General features: G+C 32.8%; 1 protein-coding gene across 1 annotated transcript; it reads right to left on the bottom strand.

Annotated features, from left to right (window-relative positions):
* Positions 1–15698: 15698 nt before the first annotated feature.
* LOC149528094 (aquaporin NIP1-2-like) lies at positions 15699–17043 on the bottom strand. Its single transcript, XM_089808009.1, has 5 exons — positions 16891–17043; positions 16582–16803; positions 16238–16435; positions 15958–16019; positions 15699–15852 (listed from the first exon to the last, which is right to left on the bottom strand). The coding sequence occupies exons 1-5, from the start codon at positions 17041–17043 to the stop codon at positions 15699–15701; spliced, it is 789 nt and encodes a 262-aa protein (XP_089664135.1).
* Between the last annotated feature and the right edge of the window lie 2315 nt (positions 17044–19358).

Below are 19358 nucleotides of genomic sequence, written 5' to 3'. Positions count from 1 at the left end.
ATTACAAATGATCTATCCTTATAGAAGGAGATTGAAACTCAAAAATGGTAACCTAAAAGGAAAATGTTATTTAATAATTACTAATTAATTATTAAATGAGAGTGTAAAATGTGCATAAAGTAAAATATTTTTTTTGGTTAAAGAAAAAATGGACATGCTACTATATATATTATTATAAAATAAAATGGTTCAAAAACTCAATCGGGAAAGAACCATAAAGAGACCTTGACATCACTACTTAATACAAATGATATAAGAAAGAGAATGAGGTCAAAAAGATAATGCAGAGATGCCATCTTGAGACACCCTTGAAAGTCTCAAAGACAAGATGAACTACACTAATCATTACAATGCTAGTACAACTCTTTACATGTGTTGAGTAAATTGTTTGTTGATTGTGATGAGTTTTTGTAGATCATTGTCATGCTAAAACAATCCCTTTGATTTATCTATTTCAATGTCTAAACCCTCACACCCTAGTTTCCCATGTAGTCTACCACCATATTCCCTTCTTGAAGAGTATGTGACATACACATTTCTTGAAAAGTATCTAATAGTAATGATGATGTTGCTTCTGGATTTGATTGTGTATTTTTTTTTATCTTCAATGTTTCGAATCATACTCTATGATCCATCATCAGGATGAGAGAATGATGTAAGATGTATGCAGACTAGCCAAGCCAAGTAGAATAAAAAGGAGAGAAGGGAAGGAGGAGCACATATCATGAAGAAGAGAAAGACATGAAAAGAAATATTAGAAATATTAAACCTCTAAACTAGAAATTAGAAATAGAGAAGAAAATTCAAGATAGAATGAACAAACAAATGAAAAAAGAGGGGAAATATAGAAATGTAAGAATATACAAGAGAATGTGTATATATTTATATATACACATTGAAACCAAAACCAAATATGAGTAAAAATATCTACCACTTCATCTATAAACATAAGTGTTAAATCAATTTAAAATGATACTTACCGTGAGAAATATGGAAGGTTCTGCAACTATATCAATGAAAAAAATTACATGACAAATATATGTGAGTGAATAAGTTGTATATTTCTATAAAACCTTTTATAACATATATTTGCAAAAAAAAGAGGTATAACACGAGTTGCATACATAAGAATGAAAGAGAAACAATAGAATAAAAAGGATGCAATGAAAATATAAAGGAAGGGTAGAGAAAGTACACACACACACACACACACACACACACACACACACACACACACACACACACACACACACACACACACACACACACACACACACACACACACACACACACATATCACAAATGAGAAACTAGACAAAGTAGATAATTATATGTATTACTAATATATCTATATAGAAAACCAAAAGTCAAAAAAGGATGCAATTAATTTTTTTAAAAAAATTTTAAATTTTTTTCTCTACCCTTCCTTTATATTTTCATTGCATCCTTTTTATTCTATTGTTTCTCTTTCATTCTTATGTATGCAACTTGTGTTATACCTCTTTTTTTTGCAAATATATGTTATAATAGGTTATATAGAAATATACAACTTATTCACTCACGTATAGTTGTCATGTAATTATTTTCATTGATATAGTTGCAAAACCTTCCATATTTCTCATGTTAAGTATCATTTTAATTTGATTTAACACTTATGTTTATAGATGAGGTGGTAGATATTTTTACTTGTATTTGGTTTTGGTTTCAGTATATTCTTACATTTCTATATTTCCCCCCTTTTTTCATTTGTTTGTTCATTCTATCTTGCATTTTCTTCTCTATTTTTAATTTCTAGTTTAGAGGTTTAATTTTTTAATATTTCTTTTCATGTCTTTTTCTTCTTCGTGATATGTGATCCTCCTCCCCTTCTTTCCTTTTTATTCTACTTGGCTTGGCTAGTTTGCATACATCTTACATCCTTTTCTCATCTTGATGACGGATCACAGAGTGTGATCCGAATCATTGATGATAAAAAAAACATACACAATCGAATCTAGAAGCAACATCATCATTAGCAATGGATTGTGGAAATTTGATATTATTAATTATCTAATAGTAGCCAAATTTTTTGTAATATATATGCAAGTCTCCAATTATGTGATTCCCACTCAATACATGCACTAATAATAACCATTGAGTCACCTTCCACTTGTGTGTGTTGAAATTCACCTTTTCTAGCAAGAACTAATCCTACAAATAATGCATGGGCTTCCACCATATTATTAGTACCTTGCTGTAATGGAGCAGATTTAACTGCTAATATATCACCTCCATTGTCTCTAATATGAACCCCAATTCCAAATCTACCAGGATTACCATGCGAGTAGCCATCAAAATGCATAAAGTGAAATCTTAAGAAGGGAGAGAAGGTAATTTAATAAATGAAATGAAATTAACCTTTTTCTCTAACAAGTAATACCAACAAATGTATTTACATGATAGATAAACTAGAGAAAGAAATCTAGAGCAAAACATTTTTGGTTGATGTAATATTTCCAAGGAACCCTAGACACTCCTATATTAGACTCTTAGGGTAAATAGAAAATAGATGCATACATAAGTAAACTTCCAAATTCTAAGAAAAAACACAATGATCTAAGTTAGACTAAGAAATCCACATACTGTCTTCAACTAGCATATTTTTCCATTGAACTAAATACTCCATGCAATCCTTTCCTTTGGTACACTTACTACATCTTCTATCTATGACCCTCTCATGCCATATATCTTCTTCTTATGATAATCAATTTTATCAATTTCTTCATCATTAGACTCATAATATTTAAATATATCAAAGTTTTTAAATATGAACGAAATATCAATGGAATCTATTAATTCAACCTATAAAGAATTATCACTATCAAACTTCTTCAAGATCTTACAAGTTCCATATTTATTCATTTTAAGCTTTCCATAAGTTCTAGTTGGAAATCTATTTTTCTTGAAATAAAGCATTACTGTTAGAGTGGATTGTCATTACACTAAAAGATCGACTGTTATTGTTTGATATAGCCATTCAACTTATAGTATTTAGGAGGTTGTTCAACCCTTGTTGTGAATCCTAAGGGGAGAGATGACCATTTTTCCAACAATCTTTCCCTTAATGTTACTCAAGAGTCTGAGTATTCAAACTAGTGACCAAGATTTGATACCACTTGTTAGAGTGGGGTCACCGTTACACCAAAAGATCAATTTGTCAGTGCCTGATATAACCACTCAACTTATAGTACATAGGAGGCAGGTAATCCCTTGTCACAAATCCTAAGGCGATTACTAATTTTTTTTTCCAATAATTACTTCATCAACAACTACAAAGTCCCTATGTCTCTTTAAGTTATCTACTTTTCCCTTATACTTCCATTGGCTATGTTCCATGTTATGTTTTACTTCATCATGAAAAATCCTCATGAAATTAGTATATCCCTCTTCTTCAACACTTTGTCTATTAGATCATCTTAACCAATATTTCATAATTCACTAACTCCTTTACAATTCATTCCTATGATAATTGTAAAATCTATTCTTGATACTAATTTTTATAAAATTATTCTATGCAAACTTTTCTTGTGCCCAAACTAAATCCCAATTTCATGGTTTATCTCTGGCTAACATCTTAATGAGATACCCAAACTTTCATTCACAACTTTAGTTTTTCCATCAATTTGCACATGAATGCAATTCAGAATGCATATGCGCGAAATGAATATTTAGATTTGAGGATAAAACATTATGGTTTTATTACTCATACATGATCTAAAGTATGATTTGTAGAGATAGAACTATTTATTGATTTTAATGGTTCTTATCTCTTGACTTTGTTCATTAATATACACCTACCGATGGTCATAACAAGTGAAGAGATTTATTTCCAATCTGAAGAGACACAATGATTTGTTATTCGCAAAAACCTTAATCTTGATTAGGTGTTTACAATTCACCAAATAAACATATATAAACACCGATCTTAATTAGGTGTAATAATATAAATAAATATTCACTAATCTAGATATAAAGAAAGATCCACAAACTCAATGAATACTTGATAAATTTAGGGGAAATAATAAGGCTTGAAGCTCGATTCAAGAGAGATTGTTTAGATTTTTCACTTAGCATGATATGCACAATAAGGTTCATTACAAGGATGATTTTTCTGATGGATATAATAATGTTTATGTTTGTGTATATATATATATATATGTATATTAGATCACATGCTGTACTGATATACATATATGCACACACATGTATTTGCCAGGTCTATCCTTAAATCTTGACCAATGCTACCATATCTAGACACTCCCTCTTAGCTAGGGAATATATAACTAAGTGTGAACTAGATTAGATATCACCTAACACATGATATCAATAAGTATATTAAACATCAATTCACATGGCATTTTTATATCCTTGTTATGGCATGTGCACTAACATCAAATCACATGATGTTTATCATAACATATCATGACATGTACATAGATATCACATCACATAATATCCACCACGATTATCTCATAAATAACATATTGAGACACAACCACTATCAAGTCAACATGTTATCTATCAATTAGTCCAAGAGATGATAACTGTCAAGACAATTCCATGTGTTAGATTATGGCGACTGATCAGGAAAGTACTGTACATACTTCATAATTAGTGGGGTTCAAAAAAATTTTGGGCCATGGCCGACATTGTAGCTGACATATGGCCAACATTTTGTAACCTTAAAATGGATAAAATACTTGTATAAAAGGGTTTAGGGTTAGGTATTTTCATTATGTTGTGATGCAAAATTGCTTCTTGCGGCGGTATTGAGCTATAAGGGATTACAGACTGTAATAAGGTTGTAATCACTGGATTGTAATAAGATCAGACTTTCTATTTGGTTGACATAGCCTAGGGATTGGGTGAACCACATTAAATCTTGGTGCCTTGTGTTCATTTCTATGTGATCTATTATTTTTTTTGTTAGTGGTTATATTTGCATGTAGTTTTTTTTATTTCAGTCCGTGGTTTATCCTAACAAGTGGTATCAGAGCCTAGTTGTTTTTCAGTTATCCTCTGCAAGAAAGTTTCATAGTTGAGTGGGAGTCTCACAGTTGAGTGAGAACAATGGCAGATGAGGGTAAGCTAAGGGTTGATAGGTTTAATGGGCAGAACTTCCAGTTATGGAAGATGCAAATGGAAGACTATATGTATCAGAAGGATTTATGGAAGCTGTTGGAAGGCAAAGCCAAGAATCAGGGAACTATGTCAGATGCTGAATGGGATCTTTTGGACAAAAAGGCACTTGAAAGCATTCGGTTATGCCTAGAACCATCAGTGGCATTTAATATTACAAAAGCAAAGATGACAAAAGAGTTGATGAAAACCCTAGCGACACTGTATGAAAAGCCCTCCACTCCAAACAAGGTATTTCTTATGAAGCGTTTATTTAATATGAAAATACATACATGCACACACATGTAGTTGCTAGGTCTATCCTTAAATCTTGACCAATGCTACCATATCTAGACACTCCCTCTTAGCTAGGGAATATATAACTAAGTGTGAACTAGATTAGATATCACCTAACACATGATATCAATAAGTATATTAAACATCAATTCACATGGAATATTTATATCCTTGTTATGGCATGTGCACTAACATCAAATCACATGATGTTTATCATAACATATCATGACATGCACATAGATATCACATCACATAATATCCACCACGATTATCTCATAAATAACATATTGAGACACAACCAATATCAAGTCAACATGTTATCTATCAATTAGTCCAAGAGATGATAACTATCAAGACACTTCCATGTGTTAGATTATGGTGACTGATCAGGAAAGTACTATACATACTTCATAATTAGTGGGGTTCAAAAAATTTTTATGTTGTCACCGACATTGTAGCTGACATATGGCTGACATTTTGTAGCCTTAAAATGGATAAAATACTTGTATAAAAGGGTTTAGGGTTAGGTATTTTCATTATGTTGTGATGCAAAATTGCTTCTTGCGGCGGTATTGAGCTATAAGGGATTACAGACTGTAATCAGGTTGTAATCACTAGATTGTAATAAGATCGGACTTGCTATTTGGTCGATGTAGCCCAGGGATTGGGTGAACCATGTTAAATCTTGGTGCCTTGTGTTCATTTCTATGTGATCTATTATTTTTTTTGTTATTGGTTATATTTGCATGTAGTTTTTTTTATTTCTGTATGTGGTTTATCCTAACAAGTGGTATCAGAGCCTAGTTGTTTTTCAGTAATCCTCTGCAAGAAAGTTTCACAGTTGAGTGGGAGTCTCATAGTTGAGTGAGAGCAATGGAAGATGAGGGTAAGCTGAGGGTTGATAGGTTAAATGGGCAGAACTTCTAGTTATGGAAGATGCAAATGGAAGACTATATGTATCAGAAGGATTTATGGAAGCCATTGGAAGGAAAAGCCAAGAATCAGGGAACTATGTCAGATGCTAAATGGGATCTTTTGGATAGAAAGGCACTTATAAGCATTCGGTTATGCCTGGCACCATTAGTGGCATTTAATATTACAAAAGCAAAGATGACAGAAGAGTTGATGAAAACCCTAGCGACACTATATGAAAAGCCTTCCACTTCAAACAAGGTATTTCTCATGAAGCATTTATTTGATATGAAAATACATATATGCACACACATGTAGTTGCCAGGTCTATCCTTAAATCTTGACCAATGCTACCATATCTAGACACTCCCTCTTAGCTAGGGAATATATAACTAAGTGTGAACTAGATTAGATATCACCTAACACATGATATTAATAAGTATATTAAACATCAATTCACATGGTATTTTTATATCCTTGTTATGGCATGTGCACTAACATCAAATCACATGATGTTTATCATAACATATCATGACATGTACATAGATATCACATCACATAATATCCACCACAATTATCTCATAAATAACATATTGAGACACAACCAATATCAAGTCAACATGTTATCTATCAATTAGTCCAAGAGATGATAACTGCCAAGACACTTCCATGTGTTAGATTATGGTGACTAATCAAGAAAGTACTGTACATACTTCATAATAAGTGGGGTTCAAAAACATTTTGGGCCGTGGCCGACATTGTAGCTAACATATTATGGCTGACATATGGTCAACATTTTGTAACCCTAAAATGGATAAAATACTTGTATAAAAGGGTTTAGGTTTAGAAATTTTCATTATGTTGTGATGCAAAATTGCTTCTTGTGGTGGTATTGAGCTGTAAGGGATTACAAACTGTAATCAGGTTGTAATCACTAGATTGTAATAAGATCGGACTTGCTGTTTGGTGGACGTAGCTCAGGGATTGGGTGAACCACATTAAATCTTGGTACCTTGTGTTCATTTCTATGTGATCTATTATTGTTTTTGTTATTGGTTATATTTATATGTAGTTTTTTTTTCTGTCCATGGTTTATACTAACAAGTGGTATTAGAGCCTAGTTGTTTTTTAGTTATCCTCTGCAAGAAAGTTTCATAGTTGAGTGGGAGTCTCACAGTTGAGTGAGAACAATGGCAGATGAGGGTAAGCTGAGGGTTGATAGGTTTAATGGGTAGAACTTCCAGTTATGGAAGATGCAAATGGAAGACTATATGTATCAGAAGGATTTATGGAAGCCGTTGGAAGGAAAATTCAAGAATTAGGGAACTATGTCAGATGCTAAATGGGATCTTTTGGATAGAAAGGCACTTGAAAGCATTCGGTTATGCCTAGAACCATCAGTGGCATTTAATATTACAAAAGCAAAGATGACAAAAGAGTTGATGAAAACCCTAGCGACACTGTATGAAAAGCCCTCTGCTTCAAACAAGGTATTTCTCATGAAACGTTTATTTAATATGAAAATGGTAGAAGGTGGATCTATTGTAGATCATTTAAATGAGTTTAATACAATTACTAGTTAGTTATCTTCTGTGCGTATCAATTTTGATGAAGAAATTAGGGCTCTCTTAATTTTGTGTTCTTTGCCTGAAAGCTGGAATGGCTTGGTAATGGCTGTGAGTAATTCTGTTCCTGGATCTAGTACCCTAAAATATGATTATGTGATCGATGTTGTTTTGAGTGAGGAAACTCATAGGAAATCCTCAGGTGGATCTACATCAGGAAGTGCTTTGAATGCACAAAGCAGGGGCAAAATGATTGAGAGAGGAAGTAACTCTAAAAATCATTGGAAATCAAGAGGAAAGTCAAAAGGGAAGAGGTTTCAATCAAGAGGACCCAATGACTATCGGTACTATGAGAAACTAGGGCACAAAAAGAAAGATTGCTGGAATCGAAAGAAAAATGAAGGAGATAAATCAGATGGAGACAAGGAGGCAAATGTGGTAAGTAACAAATCCGAAGACCTCATAGAGGTTATTTCATTGATTATGTCCAAGAGGATTTTGGGCTTGTTTATTTGGGGGGTAATGAACCTTGTCAAATTGTTGGAAAGGAAAAAATTAAGATTAAGTTGTAGAATGGGAATCATTGGCTACTACATGAGGTAAGACATGTTCCAAGGCTGAGTAGGACTTTAATTTCAGCAGAGCAACTTGGTGATGAGGGTTGTGTAGTTACTTTTAATGATAAAAATTGGAAGATTTCAAAAGGTTCCCTTGTAGTAGAAAAAGGTGTTAAAGTAGGCACCTTATATCTTTGTATAGGTCATATTGTTCCTTCTACTTTGATTTTTTTAGAAAAAAATGAATGTTTAGGAACAATTGTTGCAGTTGAGCAGGGAGAACAAATTGCTTCTGTAAATTCTAATACAACACTATGGCACAACAGACTTGGGCACATGAGTGAGAAAGGTATGAAAGTACTTCATTCAAAGAAATTTTTACCAAGTCTGAAATGTGTTAATATGGATATTTGTGAAAGTTGTGTGTATGGAAAACAAAAGAGAGTGAGTTTTGTAAAGACTGCGAAGGAAAACAAAAAGGAGAAATTAGAGCTTGTGCATACAGATGTATGGGGACCATCTCAGGTATCTTCCCTTGGTGGGTCTCATTATTATGTTACATTTATTGATGACGCAACTAGAAAAGTATGGGTTTATTTCCTTAGATAGAAATCTGATGTATTTAAAACTTTTAAGAAATGGAAATGCTTGGTTGAAAATGAGACTGGTAAGAAATTAAAATGTCTCAGATATGATAATGGTGGTGAGTATTGCAGTGATGAATTTGAAGATTATTGCTCCACTAATGGTATTCATAGATAGAAAATTGTTCCAAGGACTTTTTAGGAAAATGGAGTGGCTGAACGCATGAACATGACTATAATGGAGCACGCAAGGAGCATGAGGTTGCATGCTGGGTTGCCCTTACACATGTGGGCAGAGGCTATCAATACTACAGTACATTTGATTAATAGAGGTTCCTCTACTCCTTTGGGTTGTGGTATTCCAGAGGAGGCATGGATTGGTAAGAAGGTTAGTTATTCTTTTCTCAAGACCTTCAGTTGTGAAGCTTTTTCTCATATAGACTCTGAAAATAGAACCAAGCTAGAAGCTAAATCAAAGAAATGTGTCTTTGTTGGATATGGCATTAATGAATTTGGTTATAGGCTTTGGGATTTTGAAAATCTTAAAATTGTTAGAAGTTAGGATGTCATATTCAATGAGAAAGTGTTGTACAAATATCTATTGCAGCAACATGAGAAGAAAGAAGATGATTATATAGTGCTAGATGATACTCCAAAAGCTGATATTCTATCCATTCCTCATGATGTGCAACAACTACAACAAAAAATACCACACACACTGGTGAATGTTAGATGGTCAACGAGGCAAATTAGACCTCCAAAAAGATTTTCTCCCTCTTTGTATTCTATTTTACTTATCGATGCTGGTGAACCTAAAAGTTATGATGAAGTTGTGTAGGTGAATACTAAGATTTAGTGGGAGTCTGCAATGAAAGATGAAATGGACTCGTTGTTGAAGAATAAGACATGGGATCTATACAAGTTGCCTGCAGGTAAAAAGGGTTTACAGAACAAGTGGGTTTACAGGTTGAAAGAAGAGGAAGGAGGTCAGAAAAGATTTAAGGCCAGGTTAGTTGTAAAAGGATTTGCATAGAAAAAGGGAATTGATTTTGATGAGATATTTTCTCCTGTTGTTAAAATGACTTCTATTCGTACTATTTTAAGTCTTGTGGCTACTGGATATTTGCATTTAGAGCAGTTGGATGTTAAAATAGCCTTTCTTCATGGTGATTTGGATGAAGAAATATATATGGTTCAGCCACAGGGTTTTGAGGTCAAAGATAAGGAGAACTTAGTGTGCAAATTGAAGAAAAGTTTATATGGCTTGAAGCAAGCACCTCGGCAATGGTATCTAAAATTTGACAGTTTTATGCATGAGCATGGATATAATAGGTGTCATTTAGATTACTGTGTTTATTTTCAGAGGTTGGATGATGATAGCTACATTATTTTATGTTTATATGTTGATGATATGCTTGTAGCTGGGTCTAACATGGATCATATTAAGGGGCTAAAATGCCAATTAGCACATGCATTTACTATGAAGGATTTGGGGGCAGCAAAAAAAATCCTTGGTATGAAGATTTGTAGAGATAGGAAGAACAAAACATTAACGCTATCTTAGGCTGATTATGTTGAGAAGGTGTTGCAATGTTTCTCTATGGAGAATGCTAAAGTTGTCAGCACACCTTTACCTGGTCACTTGAAGTTGACTAAGGAGATGTTTCCTAAGACACAGGAAGAGGAGGATAAGATGTCCAAGGTACACTATGCTTTAGCTGTAGGAAGCTTAATGTATGCTATGGTATGTACTAGGCTAGATATTGCACATGTAGTGGGAGTCATTAGCAGGTATATGAGTCATCCAGGATTTGAGTATTGGAATGATGTCAAGTGGATTCTCAGATATTTGAGAGGAACATCGAATAAGTGTTTACACTTTGTGGGCTCTACTACTAATTTACAGGGCTATGTTGACTCAGATTTGGCAGGGGATATCGATACCAAGCGGAGTACTACAGGTTATGTCTTTACTATTGGTGGGGCAACCATGAGCTGGGTTTCTAGGTTACAGAAGATTAATGCTCTATCCACTATCGAGGTAGAGTATGTTGCTGCTACAGAGATAGCCAAGGAGATGATATGGCTTTAGTTCTTCTTGGAAGAATTGGGACATCCTCAAAAGGATACTTATTTGTCCACACATAGTCAGAGTGCCATTCATCTTGTAAAGAATTCAGCTCTGCATTCTAAGACAAAACATAGACAGTTGTGGTACCATTTCATTCGATTAGTTTTGGAGGATGGACAGTTAAAGCTGGAGAAGATCCATACAAATGACAATCCAGTAGATATGTTGACAAAGGTTGTAACAAGGGAGAAGCTGAACTCCTCTTCAGCTTTGGTTGGTCTTTAAGACTAAACATGAATCAAAGAACAGAAGAGTCCAGGGTGGTTTGGTCCAGTGGGAGCCCCATGTGGTAGTGGTATTGCTACAGGATCAGTCTCCAAGTGGGAGATTGTTGTTTAGTGTGGAGCTTGATCAATCCCCAAGTGGGAGATTGTTAGATTATGGTGACTGATCAGGAAAGTATTGTACGTACTTCATAATTAGTGGGGTTCAAAAAATTTTTGGGTTGTGGCCGATGTTGTAGCTGACATATTATGGACGACATATGGCCGACATGTTGTAACCCTAAAACGGATAAAATACTTGTATAAAAGGGTTTAGGTTTAGGTATTTTCATTATGTTGTGATGCAAAATTGCTTCTTGCAACAGTATTGAGTTGTAAGGGATTATGGACTGTAATCAGGTTGTAATCATTGGATTGTAATAAGATCGGACTTGCTGTTTGGTGGACGTAGCCCAGGGATTGGGTGAACCACGTTAAATCTTTGTGCCTTGTGTTCATTTCTGTGTGATCTGTTATTTTTTTTGTTATTGGTTATATTTGCATGTAGTTTTTTTTAATTTTTGTCCGTGGTTTATCCTAACACCATGACTATCAAGTCAACATGATATTTATCATTATAGTGACCATTGTACATTTTTCACCTTACAATGTCGAATACAAGTGTACATTATTAGCAAGATCGTCACCTTTTAGTAATGTACATAGGGGGCCCATAAAGTCATATAGAGTCACACATATGACAATTTTTTTTACACATTAAACATATATTTAAAAATATAAATATATATTTGTACATTTATTTTTTGAGACTTAGTCTCAAATAATTACATTTCAATTGTACCAAGTTTCTTTTAGAATTTCTCTACTTTAATTCTAGAGAGAGATTTAATGAGAATGCCTATTTTTTTTTATCACTTTTACTAATATATTCCAATTGGATTGCATTCCTTTCAAACATATCCCTAACATTAGTCATAAGGAATCTATATATTCTTGGATCAATCATGAAACACATGATTCATTGAGAGCTTGATACAACTTTGATTATTGTAGTAGATAATGGTTAGCTTCAAGGGTTCACCAAATAGTCTGATAATCAAATTTCTGAATCATACTTCTTCTCTAGCTCCCATATAGGTTGTAATGTATTTTTCTTTTGTAGAAATCTACACTGTTGAAGGCCAAATTTCTTGCTTAACAAATAATTCATGGTTGATCCCAAAGTAAAGCAACATCTTGAGGTACTTTCTCAATTAGTCACAGTTCTAGCTTAATGTGATTTTTCCCTTTTTGATGATTTTATTTTTCTATTGATCCTACTGTTGATCCTCATAATTAGGGTTTTTTTTTTTTTGAGACTTATTCAGGATACTCCCTTTGAATCTCAAGAGAAGAGTCTATTTCTATGGAGGTAAGGACACAAAAGTGTATATTCCTTGATCTTTTATGCTAGATCTTGTTGGACTCATAAGTTTCATAAATAAGTGCTTATTTAGTCTCAATGCATAGTTTGTATAGGTATCCTTGTCTTTCACCTATAGTTTTGGTTTTCTTAAATATAATGTTCTTTGGCCATGCCTCAAATTTACCATCCATGAATGTGACTATGTATCCATTATCTTCTAGGGTACAAATAGTACATCTTGAAGCTGAATAGTGATGAATAATTCTAAATTGATATTATAGGTTCTCACTCCTCTTACAAGATGTATAGAATTATCTCTAATAGTTACCTCTTCCTTAGTCTCTTCCACAATAGTATCTAGATGTTCTCAAAATTTGGTGATATGTCCAAATGACCCACTATCAATCACCCAAGTATTGAATTTATTTGATACATGATTTGATAGTGCTAAATAGAATATGGATTTTTTATAATCTTCTTTTGTGATTTTTTTCTCTAACTTCAACATAGGATGCTTATTTCTTAGTTTTGTGAGGGCCTTTCACAACATAGTGACCATATTGATCAAATATGAATTATTGAACTTGTTAAACAACTTTTCTTGGTCTGAATGAAGTTTTTTCATTGTGATTTTTTTCCCTTTTCTTATGATGGTTGGTATTAAGAACATCAATCTCTTCATTTATGGATTTTTGTTTGTTTCCTATTGCTAACTACCTGGCTTCTTCTTGTAGGTAGTCAGATCTTAGATGATCTAACTTAAGGAGTTTTGACCTTGCACTTATGACTTGTTTAATAATGATTCCCATGAGATTGGTAGATGACCTAAGGCTATTAGGGATAATTAATTTGAACTATTTTTGAGTGTGCGGGTTTTGTTAGTATTATTTATCTCAAATGTGCTCTCTAGATATTGGAACATGAAGTATGCAATTGCCTACATTGATAGTATACATACAATGCAATCTCTAATAAAGTCCACTATCAATTTCATAGCTTTCTTATTATTTTCAATCCATTGGGATCTTTTTGTCTCAACCTTAGGTTGTATCCTTTTTCCTTTTACATATGAATCTACTTTGTTTTCTTCTAATATCATCTTGACTCTAAATTTCCATGCTATAAAGTTGTTCATACCTTCAAGAATCTATTTGCATTTGTCACGTTGAAGAATAGAAGTGCGACTTTACTTATTAAGGTATATAATTTGATTTCTCAAGTTTAATTTGGATCATCCAAATTTGATAGATAAGTCTTAATGATTTTATTAATCGTATGCTCTGATGTATGATTTGTAGAGATAGAACTATTTATTACTTTCAATGGTTCTCATCCATTGAATTTTTCCATAAATACACACCCACCAATGGTCATAACAAGGGCAAACATGTCTATTGAATCTAAAGAGATGGAATGATTTTCTATTTTGAAAAAACCTGGTCCTAATCAGGTGTTTATAGTTTACTAAATAGACATATATAAACACCAATCTTAATTAGGTGTTATCAGATTTAAAAAATAGTCACAAATCTATATAAAGCAAGGACTGCAAAACTCAATCAATGCTATACACACCCACCAATGGTCATAACAAGGGAAAACATGTCTGTTGAATCTAAAGAGATAGAATGATTTGTTATTTCCAAAAAACTTGATCCTAATCAGGTGTTTATAGTTTACTAAATAAACATATATAAACACCAATCTTAATTAGGTGTTATCAGATTTAAAAAATAGTCACAAATCTGTATAAAGCAAGGACTGCAAACTCAATCAATGCTTGACCAATTTAGAAAAATAATAATACTCAATTTAGGAGATATTGTTCACATTTCAGACTTAGCATGATATAGACAATACGTTTAATTACAAGGATTGGTTTTGGTGATAGTGAGAATAATATTTATGTCTATGTGTATGTATGCATATTAGTTCAAATGGTGAACTGATACACATATATGCACACACATATATTTGACAAGTCTATCCTTCCATATCTTAACACTATAGACATTCAAATAACATAAAATTCATGGAAAAATAATATAAATACTCATGTAAACAAAATCTCATTTACCAAATTAATATCTATATAAAGACAACATATATTTTCCCTTAAAATTCACCATTTTTGCATTAAATTATACTTAAGTTCTTACTTATATGGTATCAAGGGGAAAACTATAGAAAGATTTTGAATGAGCACATTAGATTAGATCATAATAAATTTATAGTTCTATTTCTTTAAAAAAAAACAATAGAAAATGAGAATAGAATGGAAATGATTTCAAATTCTTACTTAATAATAACATTATTATTAAAAATTTATAAAATAACACAAAACATAAACTATGGTACCATCTTATCTCTATGATCAACTCTCCATTAAAGAAATTAGGGAACTTAAATCCTTATTTACTCATACTATTGATTTTTAATCCTTTTGTGAATTGTAATCTTAGTAAATTTTATTAATTAAAAAGGACTATTCATCAAAAAAATAATATTGATTTTTTACATTATACCAAACAAATTACAAATTACTATCTTCTAGAGCTCCTTATCATCATGACACACCCTTCATTAGAGAAAAACTATCAAATATACCACCTCCTTATCATCATGACACACCCTTCACTAGAGAAAAACTATCAAACATACCACCTTCAGTGTTTAACCTTTGACTATTAAGAACTATGAAACTTTTCTCTATTCTTCTGTATAAATACCAACGTCCATAACAATTAACCCTCCATTAAAAAGGGAAACCTTAACTCCCCTTAGATAGAAATTTACAAATTGTAAACAACTTACCCACTTTTGATCATAACATACCCTCTCTTAAGAAAAATTAGGAAACTTTTGTCTATTCTTCTATGCAGATGCCCTTATAGAACCAAGCTCCACCAAGGCCACCAAACACAGGTCCAAGAATGTATACCCAAAGTCCTTTGAAATTGCGGGCTACCAGTGCTGGCCCCAGTGATCTTGCTGGGTTCATGGAGCATCCCGAGAGTGGCCTAGTCAATGTAAAACACACACATTTTACTAGTCATTTAATTAAACACCAATGCGTACCTCTAAAAGTCTAAATAAAAACACTTATATACCAGTTTTATACATACCCTGCGAATAAAGCGTTACAACCGACTATACCACCCACAGCAATCCCTACCATGCCACTCGTCTGCAGAATCAAAGCATGATCGCTCATTTACTAGTCAGATATTATAATGGAAAAATCTCTTTATCTGGTGGGCTGTAAAAATGAACTAATAATCTTTTACAATCTATTTGATTGCTAGAATAGAAATAAGAAACTATTTTTCATTTGGTACATCAAAATAAGAATGTCTCAAACGAGGCCATATAAATCAATGAGTTGTGGTAAATTGTTTGACTTACTGCTTTAGGATCTGTGGCTGTTCCAAATATAACAAAGCAGAGTATGAAGGTGACAATTATTTCCACCGCCAGTGATGTAATAGCATGTCCAGGAGGAACATTGACAGTAACATTAATGGAGACTTTTGAAATAATAATATCGAGTGCAGCTGCAGCTGCTGTGGCACCCACAATCTGAGATATAACATAAATGGGCAGCTGACCATTCCAAAAGCATACAAAACAAAATATCAATATTGACATCAGTCACATAATGAAATAAAGGGGTCATTGAATTGTCCAATTCAATCTTATATTTGTCCATATATTTTTCCCAAATGAATCAAAGTTAAAACCCTAATTACCTCAATAAGAGAAAGTTTTCCCACGGATGCGAAGGCAATACTAACTGCAGGGTTTATGTGAGCACCAGAGACATGACCCACGGTATAGATTAGCACCATTATAACCAGTCCAAATACAGCAGAAACCCCAACTTGACCCAACACCTTATCTCTTGTTTCCACCATGATTCCTCCACACCCAGCAAATACCAAGATAAAAGTTGCCACCAATTCTGCTGCAGCCTATATAGAACAAGTTCATGAATTATTTGGCAATTCAAACAATACCCAAAATTAAAAAATATACATCACTATGTTTATTAGTCATACCTTTTTGTAGATTGTAGCGGCAAGAAAAATATTGCTGGTTTCAGTATCCTTAAGTTCAGACTTCTTGGTTTTATGAGGAGATACATACTGTTCTTTCTCAAGGTCATAGACAGTCAGTGAGACTTTAGAGGGTTCCCTTCCTTGCTTTTTCATGATTAAAAACTTTCTACTCCTTATTAGATTGAAGACACTTTAGTTTTTATGGTATTTTTGATAAATACTTGTATGGGATGATGTATATATGTGGAGAAACTTTATATAAAGGCCGCTTGGAGTTTGATTATTAGAGGTTCTAGGATCCTCTTGTTGGGTACTGTCAGAATTTGATGTATTTTTAATATTTCTTCACACTGGAAATCCCATCAAATTTTTGGATCTCTCCCTGAATACATATGAGGTGGCAGGGTTAATTGGAAAGGAATGGTGATTTTCTCTAAGTGTCTGTAGGCATTAGAAAACAAGTGCACACAGGAAAACAAGTTCAAACTTTGGATCCCGGCCAAGAAGAAATGAATAATAAACATGCATATCAATTGTTTGTGAAACACTAGGTCTAAGCAAGGCAAAGACGGAAGACGACATGAATTGTCATTGTGATTTAATATCAAAATAGTGAAGAGAAAAACAAAATTATGGATCATAGGGTTCTATGTGGACTTTTTAATGATATACTTGTCTCATATGTATTCCCTATGGATAGCTACCATTTTCATTGCAGTGTAGTGACCATCTGTTGATTTTGTAGTTTACTTTTTGTCTTCAATAGCTGATTTTGTAGTTAAGGAGCTTACAATTCTGGCGTTGTGGAGAACAAAACCCAGTCGGCCGCATCCATCTTTGTTTTTATTGGAGAGCACAACTAAGAGAGCATCAGAAAATAAACGCAGGTTAAGTTAAATGAAGATAAAAGCGGTGAAAGTGAAATTCATGGATCTAGTTTTGGTTTATATATATATATATATATATATATATATATATATATATATATATATATATATATATATATATATATATATATATATGAGAAATTAATAATCTGGATTTTTAGGGAATGGTTTATTTTTAGTTCAATGTTTATGTTAATAGTAAGTATAGTGTCTTATTGTACTTTAGGCTAGTACTATTGCATTCACTTTGTACAATTACTAATTAGTTTTCATACAAATTATATGATTGGTTGAATTCATCTTCATATATGAGAATATTTTCATAAGATGTAGACAACTTATTAATTATATATATATATATATATATATATATATATATATATATATATATATATATATATATATATATATATATATATATATATATATATATATATTCACTTTTCACAATAATTTTAAGAGAGGATGATGATCTTGTGAATATTAACAACATGACCATACCAAAAAGAAGAGAGTGCCCTTCCGGTTCCAAAATTAAAAACCAAGGGACTAAAAATAATAGAGAGAATCAAGATACTTTGATGACACCATCTAACTATGACCGTACTTGTTCCCCTCTCCAATTAGTTTCCTTATGAATTGTATTTCATGGAATATAAGGGGCCTTGAGTCGCCTAAGAGAAAGTTAAACATTTTCTCAAAATGCAGAATTCTATTGACATTTTCATGATGCAAGAGCTTAAATTTATTGAATTCATGTTAGATATGAATCTCAATTATATAAGAAATGATGCTATTAAATTTCACATGAATCACCCAAGAGGTAGGGGTGGTGTTGGTATTCTAATTAGCCCTAAATCGGTAAACTGAATTTTTGATCATGGGATATCTCCATGCAATAGGGAAATTTGGGTTAGTATCAAGTACTAGGATTTTATGATAGGCATTTGTTCTATCTATGCTTCTAATCACTATAAGGAATGAACAAAGCATTGAGATTGGCTCTCAACCTTGCTTGACATTCCATGGGTCTTAGGAGGGGACTTTAACATGATTGAGTCTCAAACTGATAAAAGCAACGATAATCCTTTCTCTTGGAAAGACTAGGAAAAAAATAAGTGGAATAGATTTCTTCAACAAAAAGTTCTTTTTGACCCACTTAATGGTGGGACACCCTTCAATAAGGGCCTTTGGTATACCTAGTGCAATTTGCAAACTAGTTCTATTAGAATATACTCTAGGCTTGACAGATTTTATGCTAATAAAAACTATTTCTCTTTTGCCCCTAATTGTCAAGGTAACCTTGTCATAGTTTCCCCTACTACTTTATTTTACCATAATCCCATCTTTGTCAGCATTAGAATTAATAACATGATTCATAATAAACCTATGAATACTAAATTCATCCTTAATACTAATCTTCTGTAGGATGAAAATGTCTTCTCAGTGGTTAACTTGATTGGTAGTTTTAGTAAATAATTTTTCCCAAGATTTTTGACAAATTTTAAAGGGGAGATACTTGCATACTAACAAATTGAATTCCTAATTACAAATAAGGAATTCTCTGCTTGAGATTTGCTT

Source organism: Cupressus sempervirens, chromosome 11 (genome assembly GCF_028749045.1).
Source record: "Cupressus sempervirens isolate cs-2001-9-10 chromosome 11, ASM2874904v1, whole genome shotgun sequence".
Lineage (NCBI taxonomy): Eukaryota > Viridiplantae > Streptophyta > Pinopsida > Cupressales > Cupressaceae > Cupressus > Cupressus sempervirens.
The sequence above is the reverse complement of the archived record's forward strand: the minus strand, read 5'-3'. Positions and strand labels throughout refer to the sequence as shown.

What these genes read in the sequence shown, in the direction of transcription:
- LOC149528094 (XM_089808009.1), bottom strand. Translation starts at nt 17,043, where the DNA reads ATGAAAAAGCAAGGAAGGGAACCCTCTAAAGTCTCACTGACTGTCTAT. An exon ending in GAAAACTTTCTCTTATTGAG is followed by an intron (nt 16,436 to 16,581) that starts GTAATTAGGGTT and finishes TGGAATGGTCAG; the next exon opens with CTGCCCATTTATGTTATATC. An exon ending in TGTAACGCTTTATTCGCAGG is followed by an intron (nt 15,853 to 15,957) that starts GTATGTATAAAA and finishes TACATTGACTAG; the next exon opens with GCCACTCTCGGGATGCTCCA.